General features: G+C 42.4%; 1 protein-coding gene across 1 annotated transcript; it reads right to left on the bottom strand.

The window, feature by feature from the left end:
- Nucleotides 1-17,044: 17,044 nt before the first annotated feature.
- On the bottom strand, nucleotides 17,045-17,989 carry LOC141107194 (olfactory receptor 6C3-like). Its single transcript, XM_073597934.1, has one exon. The coding sequence runs from the start codon at nucleotides 17,987-17,989 to the stop codon at nucleotides 17,045-17,047; it is 945 nt and encodes a 314-aa protein (XP_073454035.1).
- Nucleotides 17,990-18,351: the final 362 nt, after the last annotated feature.

Here is an 18,351-nt window from a genome sequence, read left to right as displayed (position 1 = left end):
CCTGGGTCCTGCTCCAGGGGACATGTATCAATGCAAAAAAAAAGTTTTAAAAACAGACATTTTTTCAGGAGCAGTGATTTTAATAATGCTTAAAGTGAAACAATAACAATTAAATATTCCTTTAAATATCGTGCCTGGGGGGTCTCCTTAGTCTGCCTGTAAAGTAGCACATCTTTCCCATGTTCATAACAGTACCACAGCAAAATGACATTTCTAAAGGAAAAAATGTAATTTAAAACTGCTCGCGGCTGTAATGTATTGTCAGATCCCGGCAATATAGATAAAAATCTTTGAAAAAAACCTGCGTGGGTTCCCCCCAGTCCATTACCAGGCCCTTTGGGTCTGTTATGAACATTAAGGGGAACCCCGTGTCTCAATTTAAAAAAATAATGGTGTGGGGGTCCTCCCCCCTCAAAATCCATACCAGGCCCTCCAGGTGTGGGATGGATATTAAGGGGAACCCCATGACAAAATAAAAAGAAATGGTGTGGGGGTCCCCCCAAAATCCATACCAGGCCCTTCAGGTCTGGTATGGATTTTAAGGGGAACCCCACGCCAGAAAAAAATGGCTTGAGGGTCCCCCCCAAAACCCATACCAGACCCTTATCTAAGCACGCAACCTGGCAGGCTGCAGTAAAAGAGGGGGACGAGAGAGCACCCCCCTTCTGAACTGTACCAGGCCACATGCCCTCAACATGGGGAGGGTGCTTTGGGGTCCCCCCAAAACACCTTGTCCCCATGTTGATGGGGACAAGGGCCTCTTCCCCACAACCCTTGCCTGTTGGTTGTGGGGGTCTGCAGGCTGGGTACTGAGTACATTGTACCCCTACTCATTCACCAAAAAAAGTGTCAAAAAAGTAAAAATGATGAGAGACAGTTTTAAACAATTCCTTTATTAAAAAAAAAGTGTCCCACGATGTCCATCCATCTTCAATCTCAGTCCTGAGAAAAAAAAACTCCCCACGACTGCAGTGTTTTTGCTTTGACAGCTGTTATATAGGATAGGGCGGGGTGTAACTGGATGTAACTGGGTGACCCCACCCCTTCTGGTGTCATATGACATCACGTGATATCAGAGGGGGTGGGGTCACCCCTATTATCATCAGGTGGCCCCGCCTTCAGGTATATAACAGATGTCATCATGAAAAGGCTGCAGTTGCCGGGACGTCGCCCATGGAGGCAGAGTTTTTCTGTTTTTTTCCTCTGGACCATCGGCGCTGTGATTGAAGATGGATTTACATCGCAGGATACTTTTTTTAATAAAGGAATTGTCCAAAACTGTCTCCCATCATTTTTACTTTTTTGACACTTTTTTTGGTGAATGAGTAGGGGTAAAATGTACCCGATACGCATTCCCATAGGGGGGGGCGGGATCTGGGGGCCCCCTTGTTAAAGGGGGCTTCCAGATTCTGATAAGCCCCCTGCCCACAGACCCCCACAACAGCAAGGGTTGTGGGGAAGATGCCATGGTCCCCATCAACATGGGGACAAGGTGTTTTGGGGACCCCCAAAGCACCCTCCCTATGTTGAGGGCTTGTGGCCTGGTATGGTTCAGAAGGGGGGCACTCTCTCATCCCCCCCTTTTCCCATGGCCTGCCAGGTTACGTGCTCGGATAAGGGTCTGGTATGGATTTTGCGGGGGACCCTCATGCCATTTTATTTTTAATTTTGGTGTGGGTTCCCCTTAAAATCCATAGCAGATCTGAAGGGCCTGGTTTGGATTTTGTGGGGACCCCCATGCCATTTTTTTTTTTTACATTTTGGTGTGGGGTTCCTCTTATAATTTATACCAGACCCTTCAGGTCTGGTATGGATTTTAGGGGGGGGCCCCACGCCATTTTTTTTTTAAATTTGGTGCGGGGCTCCCCTTAAATACTTCAACCCCGAAAGATTTGGCTGCTCAATGACCAGGCCATTTTTTGTGATACGGCACTGCAGCGCTTTAACTGACAATTGCACGGTCGTGCGACGATGTACCCAAACAAAATTGACATATTTTTTTCCCACAAATAGAGCTTTCTTTTGGTGGTATTTGATCACCTCTGCGGTTTTTATTTTTTTCACTATAAACAAAAGAAGAGCGACAACTTTGAAAAAAACACAATATCTTTTACTTTTTGCTATAATAAATATCACATGCATCACATACAAGCAAATAGGCTGAATGCAAAAGGTGGATCAGCGGGGATGAGTGTGCCAGGACAGGTAGGGGATATGTCTCATCTCTGCTTCTTTGCACCACTCTGCATATCGCACATATCATAGATGAGAAGGGGGTACAGCATTGGAGCAGATGAGCAGGGGGATTTAGCAGTGGGACAGAAGAGCAGGAGGGTACAATGGTGGGGCAGATGTGCAGGGGGTACAGTGGTGGAAGAGATAAGAAGGGGGTTCAGCGGTGGGACAGAAGAGCAAGTGAGTTACAGTGATTGGGCAGATGAGCGGGGGGGTTCAGTGTTGTGCTAGATGAGAAGGGGGTTACAGTGGTAGGACAGAGGAGTAGGGGGGGGTTCAGTGATGGGCCAGATGAGAAGGGGATTATAGTGGTGGTACAGATGAGCAGGGGGTTACACTGGTGGGGCAGAAGAGCAGGGGGGTACAGAGGTGGGGCAGTTGTGCCGGTGGGGTAAAGTGGCAGGGCAGAGGAGAAAGGAGGTACATTGGTGGGACAGATGAGCATGGGGTTACAGTGGTGGGGCAGAAGAGCAGGGGGGTACAGAGGTGAGACAGAAGAGCTTGGGGGTACAGCGGTGGAGCAGATGTGCAGGGAGATACAGTGGTGGGGCAGATGAGAAAGGGGGTACATTGTTGGGGCAGATGAGCAGGGGGGTTACAGTGGTGGGACAGAAGAGCAGGGTCATACAGTGGTGGGGCAGATGTGCAGGGGGTTACAGTGGTGGGACAGATGACCAGGGGGTACAGAGATGGGGCAGATTTGCAGAGTAGTACAGTGAGGGGACAGATGAGCAGTGGGGTACATTGGGGGGGGACAAATTTGCAGGGGGTACAGTGATCTGAGGTGTGAAGGGGCAGGAACTGGTGCTGATCTGAGGACTGGAGGTATAGGACTTAGGGCTGATCTTAGGCATGAGAGTGCAGGAAGTTAATTAGTCACTATTACTCAAGTAGTTTACACCATCATTTACTTTATAAAAAATCCTTTTCGTGATTGAGAGTGTGAAGTTAACATTTTGTTGTTAGAATATCGATACACTTAATTTCTTTGAAAACATTTTTCGGCACACTGTGCTCAAAAGGTTGCCTACCCCTGGTATATGTGATTGCTTACGGTAATTTATCAGGAAATCTACATCCCCCACACAGGGATTACCTCTGCACCCCTGTAAGATACAGAGTATATAGTGATTGCCATATTTAAATCTTTAGAAGGGATATCTTAAAACCTGCTTTTTTTTCTGCTACCCATCCCCTCTTTCTCATTGTCTTCTCTCTGTCCCTATACCCCATCTCTACCAACCCCTTCCTCCAGTTCTCATGGTCAAAGCCCTACCCCCTCTGGGAAATGCACTCCTGATATCTGATCCCTAGGAGCAAGGACATCCACAACTTTTGAGCTAAACACAAGCATGACCAATTGGTGCAGGATGAACAGGATTTTTAGATTGTAAGCTCCTTGAGGAAAGGGAATGATGTGAATGTACAATATACTGTAGATACAAAGCGCTTCATTAATTGTCAGTGCCATAAACAGTAAATACCTATAATAAATGAAAAAAATGTGTGTCACTGAACAATGAGAGATCGTCACTATAGTGTCCCGAGTCAATGCCATTGGTTATGGATGCCAGAGAGGGGGAGAATGTTTAATTACAGACTTCACAAGGGTGAGAGGCCACTGGCCACAACTTCCTTACCTGCTTTTAGTTTGGGATCTTACTAGTGCTGAGCATCTCAACAAAGAAACTCTGAGCCCCAAAAATGAAAATGAAACTATTTAGTGGGAAGGATTTGGAAAGACTGAAGACTTTTCAGCTTGCAGTATTGCCCTTTTATTTAGAACTCCCCTAGATTCAGGGTTCAGATGCAAAGACACTTGGTGCTATCATTGTTTGTGGTTTTGTCCAAATTCATTTATCTGCTACTGTGTTTTACTGTTTCCATTTTGCTGTTAGCTAAATCTCTGCATACCTTAATTAGGAATTAAGGAATTCCTAATTAAGGTATGCAGAGATTTAGCTAACAGTGCAGAAAATATTTACAGAAATGATTTACAAAAATACACATAAGAGGCAGGAAAATAAAAGTATATGGCAATAAAAAATACATGCTGCCTGTTTTTTGGTTCAGTACAGTGTATGGATCATTTACAGTAAATTCAATCTGATATGGCAGAGTCACTGTTCCTCCCAAATGATTTCTATTCCGTCATAGTTTTGATGGTAAAATGAGAGCTCAGAGTTACCAAATGCAACAGCTCCTCATGTCTGTGAAGAATGTTAAAGGTGTACACACCCTTAATGATATAAACACACCCATCTATATTTACAAATGGCAAGATTTTACAATCTGACAACCAGCATATAATTTAGCAGAATGAAACTACAATTTATTAAATACCAAGCATGATCTTATCTGAATTATGTTTGTCTTAGGAGGCTTAAAATGCCCTATTAGTCTTCTGGACCTTGTCAAATAGGCATGCTTGATGTCTAACTGACTGGTATCTACTTATACAATACCTCTGTGTAGTCACTTTTAATAAAGGCAATACCATCACAATAGCATAGCTCCCAACTGTCCCTGATTTCGAGGGACTGTCCCTGATTTGGAGCAATATCCCTCTGTCCCTCATTCCTCCTCATTTGTCCCTCATTTTGATATGATCTATATAGTTGTATATAAAATGCACTTTTTATCTATCAAAAAGTGTTTTCCAATGCTAAACCTTTTCATCTGATTGCTGCATTTGTAAATTCCAAAAGCCAATATAAAGGAATAGTAGTGGTATAAAAAGCACTTGTGGGTTTAACTAATCTTGTTTTTTTTTTTTTTTTTTGTAAAATTCTCCTTTAAGGGGGTTTGGCAAGGGTGTGTGTCCTATGCCTGCATACTTTTGCTGATAGGTGTCTCTCGTTCCCATCTCAAAAGGTTGGGAGTAGGGATGAGCTTCGAGTTCGAGTCGAACTCATGTTCGACTCGAACATTGGCTGTTCGCAAGTTCGCCGAACAGCGAACAATTTGGGGTGTTCGCGGCAAATTCGAATGCCGCAGAACACCCTTTAAAAGTCTATGGGAGAAATCAAAAGTGCTAATTTTAAAGGCTTATATGCAAGTTATTGTCATAAAAAGTGTTTGGGGACCTGGGTCCTGCCCCAGGGGTGAGGTATCCTTCAGTATATCCTGTGAGGTATCCTTCAGTATATCCTCATATAGAAGAAACAGGGCTCCATAGTGTGATACATTTTAAATAGTTTATTTATCTATCACAACAGCAGAGAAAATAGTCAAATAAAGAATAAAAGTTTAAAAACCGGGCAAACTAGTCACACAGCGTGTAAGCTGTTTCGTATGGAGAGTGCAGGGCATCTAGAACCATCAGCTGCGCGGCGTGCGCCTCAGCTGCGTTCCACACTCTCCTACTTCCGCGTGTGACGTCAGTGCGTAGCTCCGCCTTACGCGTTTCGTCATCGACGTTATCAAAGGCGCCAAGTTTTTCATCAGTTTTTTCATTAATTTTCCACCAGTTTTCTATTATCTAATGTGCAGTTTTGCACTATATGCCTAATGTTGGGACTATTCAAATTCACCTTTATGCTTATAAACACATTTGGACACATTTGGGGATCAATATAAGTTTGTACCGTGGTGTTTTATTTAACTTTATTTACTTATTTATGATTTGATTGTCACTATTGATTTTTATAAACTGTCACCTAATTAATTTATGTTGATTAGCCACATGGTGTACACCTGCATGTAGGTATGAGAGACCTGCTAGTACAGTCCACTCAGGTAACGTTGGACATCTAGATCCACTACCTAATGAGGGATAAAGGGGTGCATTTATTATATTTTTCCTGATTCCTTTGAGGTTCATTAAATTATAAATCAAGGTACCCTGATAAGGTAGCGCCATCTATCCCTAATTAATTTCTCTTTATGATTTAACTCACTCCTTCGGGGGTAAGTGTAAGGGGTGGCTGCAAGCCTTCAGGTCCGTGAGCGCGGAAACCCTTCCCTTATTATTTATAATAAAAGTGTCCCTTTAAATTTCGTACCTGGGGGGTGTCTATAGTATGCCTGTAAAGGGGCGCATGTTTCCCGTGTTTAGAACAGTCTGACAGCAAAATGACATTTCGAAGCAAAAATTCCATTTAAAACTACCCGAGGCTATTGCATAGAAGAAGGGATATTAAACTTTTATTGTTTGACTTTAAGCATTATTAAAATCACTGCTCCTGAAAAAACGGCCGTTTTTAAAACTTTTTTTTGCATTGATCCATGTCCCCTGGGGCAGGACCCGGGTCCCCAAACACTTTTTATGACAATAACTTGCATATAAGCCTTTAAAATTAGCACTTTTGATTATTCATGTTCGTGTCCCATAGACTTTAACGGTGTTTGCGTGTTCGAGCAAACTTTTTTCATGTTCGCATGTTCTGGTGCGAACCGAACAGGGGGGTGTTTGGCTCATCCCTAGTTGGGAGGTATGCAATAGGAGAAATTAAATATGAATTAAAGCTGGTAGATAAGATGTATGAAAGTTCAGTTTTAGGATATATGCACTGCCCAAACTGTTCTTTAGACTGTAAATGACAGGGCCTTGTCTTTTGAGGCCTTGAATAGTGGAGGTTTATGACTCCCTGCATTTCTTCTAAGTATATTACAGCAGCACTGTTCTTTGTCAAATGCGTCACCTTCCATGGATACCTACCACAGACATGAGATTTAGATCTGACCTTTGTTACCAACTTGCATATTCTGGGGAAATGAGGGTGTCACAGTGTTCAGTACTACTTCAACATTTTTCCATATAATTTGGGCTTTGTCAGACTTCATTATCATCACCATCGTCATCATCAATTCTCAGATTGCAGTCCCTAGATTCAGTACAAGTGGACCAATACTGAAACCTGTATAAGTGCTGTAAATAAGTGGCTCTTGATGCACAACTGATCACAAGTATTTATGATTTACAAGGTTCTCCCTATTATCTTTGTGTCAATGTATAGATTAAATGATAAAACATGTACAAATATATAGTATAGCAAAACATATAAAACAATAACAAGATACAGCCAAAAGGCCCATGTGTAACAATAACAAGATACAGCCAAAGGGAGGGCCCATGAGAAAGATTTTACAATCTAGAGTAATAAGGCAATAAATATATTATATAAACTGACATTATGTGGCTTGTCAGATAATAAATTAGGTAGCAGTGCTAGATAAGTAGCTGAAAAGATTGTATTAGGAGAGATTATGTACAGTACTTACCTGAAAAGGTGAGTTTAAAGTGCATGTCTAGCCATTTCTTTTACCTATTTTGGATAATGTGAGGAAGGTTTAGAACCTATCTGGGGCACAGTTAGAGAGATTTATTCTCTCTTCCTGTCCTGCTGACAGCATTTTACCAGACAGGAAGTGAGAAGACTCAACAACAGAGACATACAGGGGGTCATATACTATAGCGCTGAAAAATGATCCTACAGTCCCAGAAAATAGTGCCCAATTAAGGCCAATTTAGACTTCAACTCTCAGAAACTGGGTGCTAATGCAAATGGAAAGCATCAAAAATGCCTGTCAGATCACATATGCAGGAATAGTGGAAGTCAATGGGGCTCAAACCTGCAAAATACAAAGTTCTCACTAAAGGCTTATATGCAAGTTCTTTGCCATAAAAAGTGTATGGGGACCCCCAAAAACCATATCAGACCCTTATCCGAGCACGCAACCTGGCAGGCCGTAGGAAAAGAGGGGGGACAAGATAGCGACCCCCCTCCTCCTAAACTGTACCAGTCCACATGCCCTCAACATGGGGAGGGAGCTTTGGGGTCCCCCCAAAACACCTTGTCCCCATGTTGATGGGGAAAAGGTCCTCATCCCCACAACCCATGCCCGATGGTTGTGGGGGTCTGCGGGTGGGGGGGCTTATCAGAACCTGGAAGCCCCCTTTAACAAGGGGGCCCCCAGATCACCCAGATCCCACTCCCATGTGAATGGGTATCGGGTACATTGTACCCCTACACATTCACCAAAAAAAGGTGTGAAATGGACAAAAGACAATAGGCGGTTTTTGACAATTCCTTTATTAAAAATGTCTTCTTGTTTCCCTGCTTCTTCCTCTGGTTTTCTCCATCTTCCTCCAGCTTCTTCTTCCCCCACTTCTTCCTCCATCTTACTCCGCTTCTTCCTCCGGTCTTCTCCATCTTCTTCCGGCTTCTTCTTCCCCCGGTTCGTCCTCCAGTCTTTCTTCTCCGCTGCTCCCGCCGCCGCTCCCGCTGAACATTCAAAATACGAACCTCCTCCTTGCGACTTTACCACTTGGGGCATGATGGGTTAGTGATGTCACAAGAGGGCGGGTTCTCCTGATGATGTCATCCAGCGGCCATGCCCCATAGTTATATACAGGGCCACCATCAAGGGGGTACAGGCATTACACATGTAAGGGGCCAGAGTGTCCCTAGGGGCCCAGCCGGCCAGGGCCTGCTCCCCCCAACAGCAGAACCGCTCCAGAAGATAAGACACTTTCCCTTCACTTCTAACAATAGCATCCTCCCCCCACTGGCTGTGGTCAGTACAAGTCCGGCGGACACTTTCACTTCTGACCACACACCCCGCCCCCCCGCTGGCTGAGGTCAGCAGATGCATGCCGCTGCAGAGTATTCTTCTTCTGAGTATTCTTCTGCGCACACAGCAGGTGATTGCGTCCTGCTGATGGCTGCTGCTGGTTAACTTGAACTGTGATTGGTGGATCGGCAGGGGGGTGGCCAGCTCGTTGACGCTGCACATGGACACAGGGCACAGCAATAACAGGTGCCATGAGGATAGATCCGAGAGTGCTGCATGGATGGTAAGTCTCAAAAATTTAATGTGGTAAAAATGAGTTGCATTGTGAAAATGGATCACTCTGGGTGCATAGGAGAGTTACATTTTGGAGAGCCTCTTCACTATGTAACTCTCATCCCCACCCAGAGTCATCCTCATCCATTTTCACAATGCAGCTCAATCATCTTAATGCCCACCCAGCATCTACTCCATCCCTCCAGTCTCCACAACCCATCGCCACCCACGCCCAGCATCATCCATCCCTCCAAACCAGTCTCCACAACGCATCGCCACCCACAACCAGCACCATCCATCCCTCCAGACCAGTCTCCACAACGCATCGCCACCCATGCCCAGCACCATCCATCCCTCCAGACCAGTCTCCTCAACGCATCGCCACCCACGCCCAGCACCATCCATCAGCGGGGGAAGAAGAAGCCGGAGGAAGATGGAGAAGACCGGAGGAAGAAGTGGAGGAAGATGGAGGATTTGAAAACCGAAGGAAGACCGGAGGAAGGAGCAGGGAAAGAAGAAGACATTTTTAATAAAGGAATTGTCAAAAACTGGCTATTGTCTTTTGTCACATGTACCTGTGCAGTGTAAACCCTACAATTTTAAATTTCGATAGGAGACAAATAAAATGCCTGCATGTCTTTGGATTGTGGTGAGAAACTCACGCAGGGAGAACATATAAACTTCAACACAAGCATTAGCATGTTGGGGAATTGAACCAGCAACCCCAGCAACTCCAGTGCTGCAAGACAGAATTGCTACCCACTAAGCCAGCAGGCAGCCTCACACATGTTCCCTGCATCTCTGTTGTGTGAACCAGCCCTAAGTCCATAGCCATGCTCAGTGTCACAAACAAAATACAATATATTGGCCTAAGTATTGGGACGCCTGCCTTTAAACGCACATAAATTGTAATGTGATCCCAGTCTTAGTCCGTAGGGTTCAAAATTAATTTGGCCCACCCTTTGCAGCTATAACAGCTTCAACTCTTCTGGGAAGGCTGTCCACAAGGTTTATGAGTGAGTCTATGGGAATGTTTGACCATTCTTTCATAAGTGCATTTGTGAGGTCAGGCACTGATGACGAGAAGGCCTGGCTTACAGTATCTGCTCTAATTCATCCCCAAGGTGTTCTGTTGTTTAGAGGTCAGGACTCTTTCCAGGCCAGTCAAGTTCCAACACCCCAAACTCACTCATCCATGTCTTTATGGACCTTGCTTTGTACACTGGTCCAAATCATTTGGTGGAAGGGAGATCATGATGTGGGGTTGGGCTTGGCTTCTTAGTTCCAGTGAAGGGAACTCTTAAGGCATCAGCATACCAAGACTTTTTGGACAATTTCATGCTCCCAACTTTGTGGGAATAGTTTGGGGATAGCCTCTTCCTGTTCCAACATGACTGCACAAAGCAAGGTCCATAAAGACATGGATGAGCGAGTTTGGGGTGGAGGAACTTGACTGGCTGCACAGAGTCCTGACCTCAACTCGATAGAACACCTTTTGCTGAATTACAGCAGAGACTACGAGCCAGGCCTTCTTATCCAACATGAGTGCCTGGCCTCACAAATTCACTTCTGGAAGAATGGTCAAACATTTCCATAGACACACTAAACCTTATGGGCAGCCTTCCTAGCCTTCCCAGAAGCTATTATAGCTGCAAAGGGTGGGCCAAATCAATTTTTAACCCTACGGACCAAGACTGGGCTGCCATTAAAGTTCATGTGTGTGTGCAAAGGCACGTGTCCCAATACTTTTGACTAGATAGTGTATCTGGCAAGATTTACAATGGTGGTGGAACCCTCCTACACATAAATACTACATTTAGACATAGGTTTAGGACTAGGGATGAGCAGAAAACCCCCCAGTTCGGTTCGCAGCAGAACATGCGAACAGGCAAAAAATTTGTTCGAACACGCGAACACAAGTCTTTGGGACACGAACATGATAAATCAAAAGTGCTAATTTTAAAGGCTTATATGCAAGTTATTGTCATAAAAAGTGTTTGGGGACCTGGGTCCTGCCCCAGGGGACATGTATCAATGCAAAAAAGTTTTAAAAACGGCCGTTTTTTTAGGAGCAGTGATTTTAATAATGCTTAAAGTGAAACAATAAAAGTGAAATATTCCTTTAAATTTCGTACCTGGGGGGTGTCTATAGTATGCCTGTAATGTGGCGCATGTTTCCCGTGTTTAGAGAGCAAAAAGCCAATTCTAAAGGAAAAAAAGTCATTTAAAAGTGCTCACTGCTATAATGAATTGTCGGTCCTGGCAATACACATAAAAGTCATTGAAAAAAACAGCATGGGATTCCCCCACAGTCAATTACCAGACCCTTCGGGTCTGGTATGGATATTAAGGGGAACCCCACGCCAAAATAAAAAAAATGGCATGAGGTCCCCCTCAAAATCCATACCAGACCCTTATCCAAGCACACAACCTGGCAGGCCACAGGAAAAGAGGGGGGACGAGAGAGCGCCCCCCCTCCTGAATCGTACCAGGCCACATGCCACATGTTACGTAACCGGGTGGCCCTGCCCCCTCTGAAGCTATGGAAAAGCCATAGGGATGTCCCCGTGCGTCAGAGGGTGCGGGGTCACCCGGTGACATCACAGAGTGGCCCCGCCCTCAGTTATAAAAGAGCTGTCACCTGAGAGGACGGTCATTATCAACATGGGGACAAGGTGTTTAGGGGGGGTACCTAAAGCACCCTCCCCATGTTGAGGGCATGTGGCCTGGTATGGTTCAGAAGGGGGGTGCTCTCTCTCGTCCCCCCCTCTTTTCCTGCAGCCTGCCAGGTTGCGTGCTCGGATAAAGGTCTGGTATGGATTTTTGGGGGGACCCCCACGCCATTTTTGAAAAAAAAATTGGCACAGGGTTCCCCTTAAAATCCATACCAGACCTGAAGAGCCTGGTATGGAATTTGGGGGGAACCCCCCACGCAATTTTTAAAAAAAAATTTTGGTTCGGGTATCCCCTTAATATACATACCAGACCCGAAGGGATCCCAATGCTGTTTTTTTCAATTACTTTTATGTGACCGACAATTCATTATAGCCGCAAGTACTTTTAAATGACTTTTTTTCCTTTAGAAATGTCATTTTGCTCTTGGACTTTTCTAAACATGGGAAACATGCGCCACTTTACAGGCATACTATAGACACCACTCAGGTACGAAATTTAAATATTTCACTTTTATTGTTTCACTTTAAGCATTATTAAAATCACTGCTCCCAAAAAACAGCCATTTTTAAAACTTTTTTTTGCATTGATACCCAGGTCCCCAAACACTTTTTATGACAATACCATGCATATAAGCCTTTAAAATTAGCACTTTTGATTTCTTCCATAGACTTTTAAAGGGTGTTCCGTGGCTTTCGAATTTGACACGAACACCCCAAATTGTTCACTATTCGGCAAACACACAATGTTCGAGTCAAACTTACATTCGACTCGAACATCGGGCTCATCCCTATTTAGGACACAGGAGATGAGCCAACTTCTCAACATGAAGCGTTATGTTTGGGATTCAAACCCAGACACTCAGGGGTGCTAAGTAGAAGTTCTAACCTCTAAGCCATGGAGCTGCCACATGTGAGATCCTCTTCTTGATTTATTCTGTGATATTTGGTGGTTCTTTGTGGGTCAGTGTAGAATAGCGATATTACCCTTAAATTTTTGGGAATTACATTTTGATTTCTGATGTTGGTACACATATCACATTTTTGGGCTCAAATTATGATTATTTGGAAATAATAAAAAAGCACAAAAAATTGTGACTCATTTTAAATTAGCACCAGTAATGGTATTGTTTGTGCTTTGTAAAGACACCTGTGTGAGTTTGGGTAAAGATTGTTGTGAGATGGAAAGTAACAAGTGAAAGAGAAAAATATATTTTACCAAAACATCAAAACATTCCACATTCTAGCATTCCTAAAAAAACAAATATTTGAAGTAGAAGCAACAATGTTGCAAAGGAAAATTTATTTCAGTGAAAGATACATTTCATCTCAACATTAAAAGGATTTATTTGGGAAAGCTACAATTGTTCCATTAGAATCAATGGTTAAAACTTGCATTGGACTATAATAGCGCCAGTTTTCACTTCCCAAAAATGCTCTTTAACACAGCACTCATTTTGGTATTTACTATAGCGCCTTGTAAAAAAGACACTGGAGCTAAAATGAGAGGTGCAGGTGTGAGCATGCTCAGTTGTGTTGGCACCTAGTTGTACAAAAACGGGGAATTTATCTCTTCTAAGACTTTTAAAGATATTTTAGTGTAGAAATCACTTTTTCACATAGTTTAAAAGCAGATTATCTTTAAATAATATACATCATATTTCAGTACCATTTAGGCAATTATATCATGTTCTAAACAATATTTCCATGTGCAATTATCCAGGTTTTAGCAGTATGGGTAAGAGTAAGAGTTTGGGCACTATTTGTTTTCAGGGAACTATAGTAAATTCGATTTTGGGAGTATTTTGTTTACCAGCGCTATAGTGAATAACGTTTTAGTGCTAATTAGCGCAATTAGCGCAAATTCACAGTAATTAGTGCTAATTAGCGCCGTGGCGCTATAGTAAATGACCCTCACATTTTCCATGATTATTTCCATGATCTCACAAGTTTTTTAGTTGCATATTGGGAACAATCCCATTGTATGTTTGCTGGGTGCCTTGGAGGAAAAAACACTTACTCCTCATGGCCATGCAGCCATACTAAGACTATTGTAGTTGGCTCGTAAGTTGATAGCACGGTATTGGATGTCACCTCAGGTGCCCAGTAGGAGACGATGGGTGGACCAAGTGAATGATATGCTGATCAGGTAAAAATTCACCTATCAGCATAGAAATGTACCTCGCGAGTTTTACAACATGTTGCAACCATGGCTAGATTCACCAGGTCTTGCATCACAATGGCTGATCAGGGAAAGTTTAAAATTAATAAGGCAATTTCTGGACATGATAAGCATTAAGGATAAGGAACTGTATTTTATGAAAAAGTTAGCACCTAAGACCACACATTTCAGGAATTAGTTCATGATATCTAGTAGTTTAAGTGCTCTTATCTGTGTTTTATCCACTAAAGAAACATTGGTATGGTGCTCTTACATGTATGTAACTGAAGAGTTTTATATTTGCTGTTTATAGGGTACTCTTATGTATTGCATTGTACTAGACTGTTGTTATGTTGACATGAATCTAATGTGGATGTCTGTTTACTCTTTTCCTTTAACCACTTAAGGACCAGGTCTCTTTTTTAGATGTGTTGTTTACAAGTTAAAAACATTTTTTTTTTTGCTAGAAAATTACTTAGAACCCCCAAACATTATACATTTTTTCCTAACACCCTAGAGAATAAAATGGCAGTCGTTGCAATACTTTCTGTCATACCGTATTTGCGCAGCTGTCTTACAAGCGTATTTAAAAAAAAAAAATACACTGAGTAAATTGATACCCAACATGTCACACTTCAAAATTGCGCCTGCTCGTGGAATGGCGACAAACTTTACCCTTAAAAATCTCCATAGGTGACGTTTAAAAAATTCTACAGGTTGCATGTTTTGAGTTACAGAAGAGGTCTAGGGCTAGAATTATTGCTCTCACTCTACCCATCGCGGCGATACTTCACGTGTGTGGTTTGAACACCGTTTTCATATGTGGGCGCTACTCACATATGCATTCGCTTCTGCATGCGAGCGTGTTTAAAATTTTTTTAAAAATTTTTCTTATTTATTTTACCTTTTATTTTTTATTTTTACACTTTTTTAAAAAAAATTCACTTTTATTCCAAATACAAGGAATGTAAACATCCCTTGTAATAGAAAAAAATCATGACAGGACCTCTTAAATATGAGATCTGGGGGTCAAAAAGACCTCAGATCTCATATATACACTAAAATGCAATAATAAAAAAAAATTGTCATTTAAAAAAATGATTTAAAAAAAATGGACCTTTAAGAGCTATGGGCGGAAGTGACATTGTCTCCATGCTCAGCCACAGAGAGGACCGGATTACCTCCGCCGCTGCCGTCGGCTCTGATAAGCAGCGGAGGGCACCAGAGCGCGGTGGAAGGGGGGCCCCCGCCGCCGATAAAAGTGATCTTTCGGCAAATCCGCCGCAGAGACCACTTTTTTCTTGTAGCCGGCCGAACACGAGGATACCGTGCTGCCATAAAGACGATATCCATCCTCAAAGTAAAGACGTATATCCGTGTTCGGCGGTCGGCAAGTGGTTAATAAAAATCTTTCTTGATTAAAAAAAAAAAAAAAGATATGTTTAAAGGGAATATATACGAGGGTGCTCAAAATGTTTCCACACTTTTTTTTAACTCTATTTAATAAGAATTTCAAAAACAAATTACATCACTTTTGTAAATAGTCACCTTCCTTTGCGATGCATTTTTCCCAGTGTCATACCAACTTTTTAATGCCACAAGCAAAACTGCTCTCACTCTCACTGTTTCCAAACTAACTGATGGAAAGTTCAAAACTAATTTTACAAAGTACTATTTTACCCATAGGGTAGTTGATGCTTGGAATAAACTTCCAGTAGAGGTAGTGAGTCTGTGAACAGTAAATGGCTTCAAACATGCTTGGGACAAACATAGATCTATACTCAGACAAAAAAGTTAATGAAAAATAAATAAATAAATAAATAAAAAATAAACAAAAAAAAAAAAATGGGCAGACTTGATTGACTACTCTGCCTTTTTTTCTGTCATCACGTTTCTATGTTTCCAACAAAAATATAAAAGTGTGGAAACTTTTTGAAGACTCCTCGTATAATGGTTTAGTATATTGTTTCTTTTAATTTTAATTTTCATTTTTTTTAATATGTATAGAAATGGGTCATATAAAACACCTACAGCTAACAGGTAGCATGCACAAGGCTACTCTCCATCATTTCAACACATGAGTTTACTGTTATGCAGTGAATAACTTGAATAGCATTTATCACCTGTTATTCAGTTAGGCCTTGTTCACTTGGGTGTATCAATAAGTGCCCCTTATGAGGGCTGTGTTTATTCGCATGAGGGTGTACAGGTGTTCCATGCATCCCCTTGCAGGCAGTCCCATTGATGTCCACTGGGAGGCAGCGGCTGCACAGACACAGCTGCTTTACCAACTTGACATATGTGCGGGTGCAGGTGCATGGCTCTGAATGCAACCAGTGTGTGCTCGTGGCCATGCACTCACATGAATGTCAAATTGGGAGCAGCAGCTGTGTCCGTGTAGCTGCCTCAGCCCATTTGACATCAATTATGTCCTGTACACAGGGGCGGACTTTTCGGCAACAAAGGTCCGACAGTCTTTCCAACGGACTTTCGACGGACTTCCAATGGACTTTCGAACGAACGGACTTGCCTACACACGATCACACCAAAGTCCAACGGATTCGTACGTGATGACGTACGACCGGACTAAAACAAGGAAGTTCATAGCCAGTAGCCAATAGTTGCCCTAGCGTCGGTTTTCGTCCGTCGGACTAGCATATAGATGAGCAGATTTTTCTATAGGAACTGGGTCCGGCAGAGTTCCGACGTAAAGATTTGAAACATGTTCCAAATCTAAAGTCCATCAGATTTTTCAACAGAAACAATCCGCTAAAGGTCCGATGAAGCCCACACACGGTCGGATTGTCTGCCGGATTCGGTCAGTCGGACCAGTCCGGTCGAAAAGTCCGCTTGTGTGTACAGGGCATGAGACTGCCTGCATGGGGATGCCACAGGACACATGTGCATCCCAGTGTGGGTAAACACCGCCATTACATGGGTCACACATTGACAAGCCTCATGTGAATGAGGTCCTACTTATAAAATACACACACCTAATGTAAAAAGGGACAGAAGCCCCTAATTATGTTAGTTCAAGAGCTCCTATATGGGATTCCAGTAAGACAGCGACAGTCAAAATGTGTTCATGTGCAGAACAGAGGTTGTACTTATGGTGTTACCTGGAAACTAGTAATTAATGAGGAAATGTATGAAGGCAAAAGGTTGGAGTGGGCTTTGTGGGTTATAGTTAAAAATGTAAACCAAATGTCTTCTTTATGCTGCCCAGCCTCCTTTTAAAAGATGATTTCACATCTTTGTTTTTTAAACTGTACAGAATTGGATTCAGCATGGGGACAATAGCAGTATTAAATAAAGAGAAAAGCTTGGTGGATCCAAAGCTATTGTTTAGTATCAGATATTGTAAAATCAGTGTTGTATAAAGAAAAATGACAACAGTGAGGTGAGATGAACATGTGTAGAAGGCTTTACATCTGCCAGTATTAGAAGGTATCTTTATTATGGCATTGATTATCATAAAGTAAGAAATGAAAGTCAGACAAAATGGAGTTAAGAAGAACATAATTATCCCTTGTATAAAGGACAATGCTTCCAAAACAGAGATGTCACTGCAAGCTATTTTCATAACTGGAAGGAGATCGCAAAAGAAGTGATCAATTTCATTAGATGAGTAACAACTGATGTTAACTAACATGACAGAATAAGGAATAACCTGTATAAAACCTAACAGCCAACATAATGAAGCTAGCACACTGCAGGTTTTAAAGTTCATGATCATGTAATAGTTTAAAGGTTTACAAATGGCCATGTATCGATCACAGCTCATAGCTGTCAGAATAAATAATTCATGACCAGATAATGATCCAAAAAAGAAACTCTGTGTCATACATGCAGAGAAGCCCACAGTATTATCCTTTGTGACAAAGTTTACTAAGATCCTATGTAGCGTGACAGTGGAAATTGACATGTCCACTACAGACAGGTTGGCCAAGAAGAAGTACATGGGTGTGTGGAGGCAATTATCCAAGCAGATCAGAAGAAATATGGTCATATTGCCACCAAGAGTGATGACATATATGAGAAGAACCAGGAGGAAGATCGAAACCTGCAGTTCAGGTGCTATTGATATTCCTCTTATAACAAAATATGTAACCCCGGTATGGTTTACAACCATTTCTATGAGCAAACTTGGAAATATTTAAAGATGATGTGACCAGATTCCATAGGCAAACTCCTCCTTAGAATATTCATTGGTTGGAGCTCCAGTTTTTATGCATTTCTCCTTTTTTGAGCCCTGTTCATGGAAATTAATGAGACAGTGTGTTCAGATCTGAAAAAGAGACCACATTAAACCCATTGCATTCATTGAACATAACCCTATATGTCTGAGTTTTCTCAATAAATCAGATGTGAACAGCCTACATTACTTCTAATCAGGGATCCTAGAGTGACACTAGATGCTAGTTAAACAAAAAGAAATAGTTCTTCTTCTCTCCTCTTCCCTCTCCTAGAGATCACTTTCCTGTCTTTGGAGAT

This window comes from Aquarana catesbeiana, linkage group LG09 (assembly GCF_042186555.1).
Source record: "Aquarana catesbeiana isolate 2022-GZ linkage group LG09, ASM4218655v1, whole genome shotgun sequence".
In the NCBI taxonomy this organism is placed as follows: Eukaryota; Metazoa; Chordata; class Amphibia; order Anura; family Ranidae; genus Aquarana; species Aquarana catesbeiana.
The sequence above is the reverse complement of the archived record's forward strand: the minus strand, read 5'-3'. Positions and strand labels throughout refer to the sequence as shown.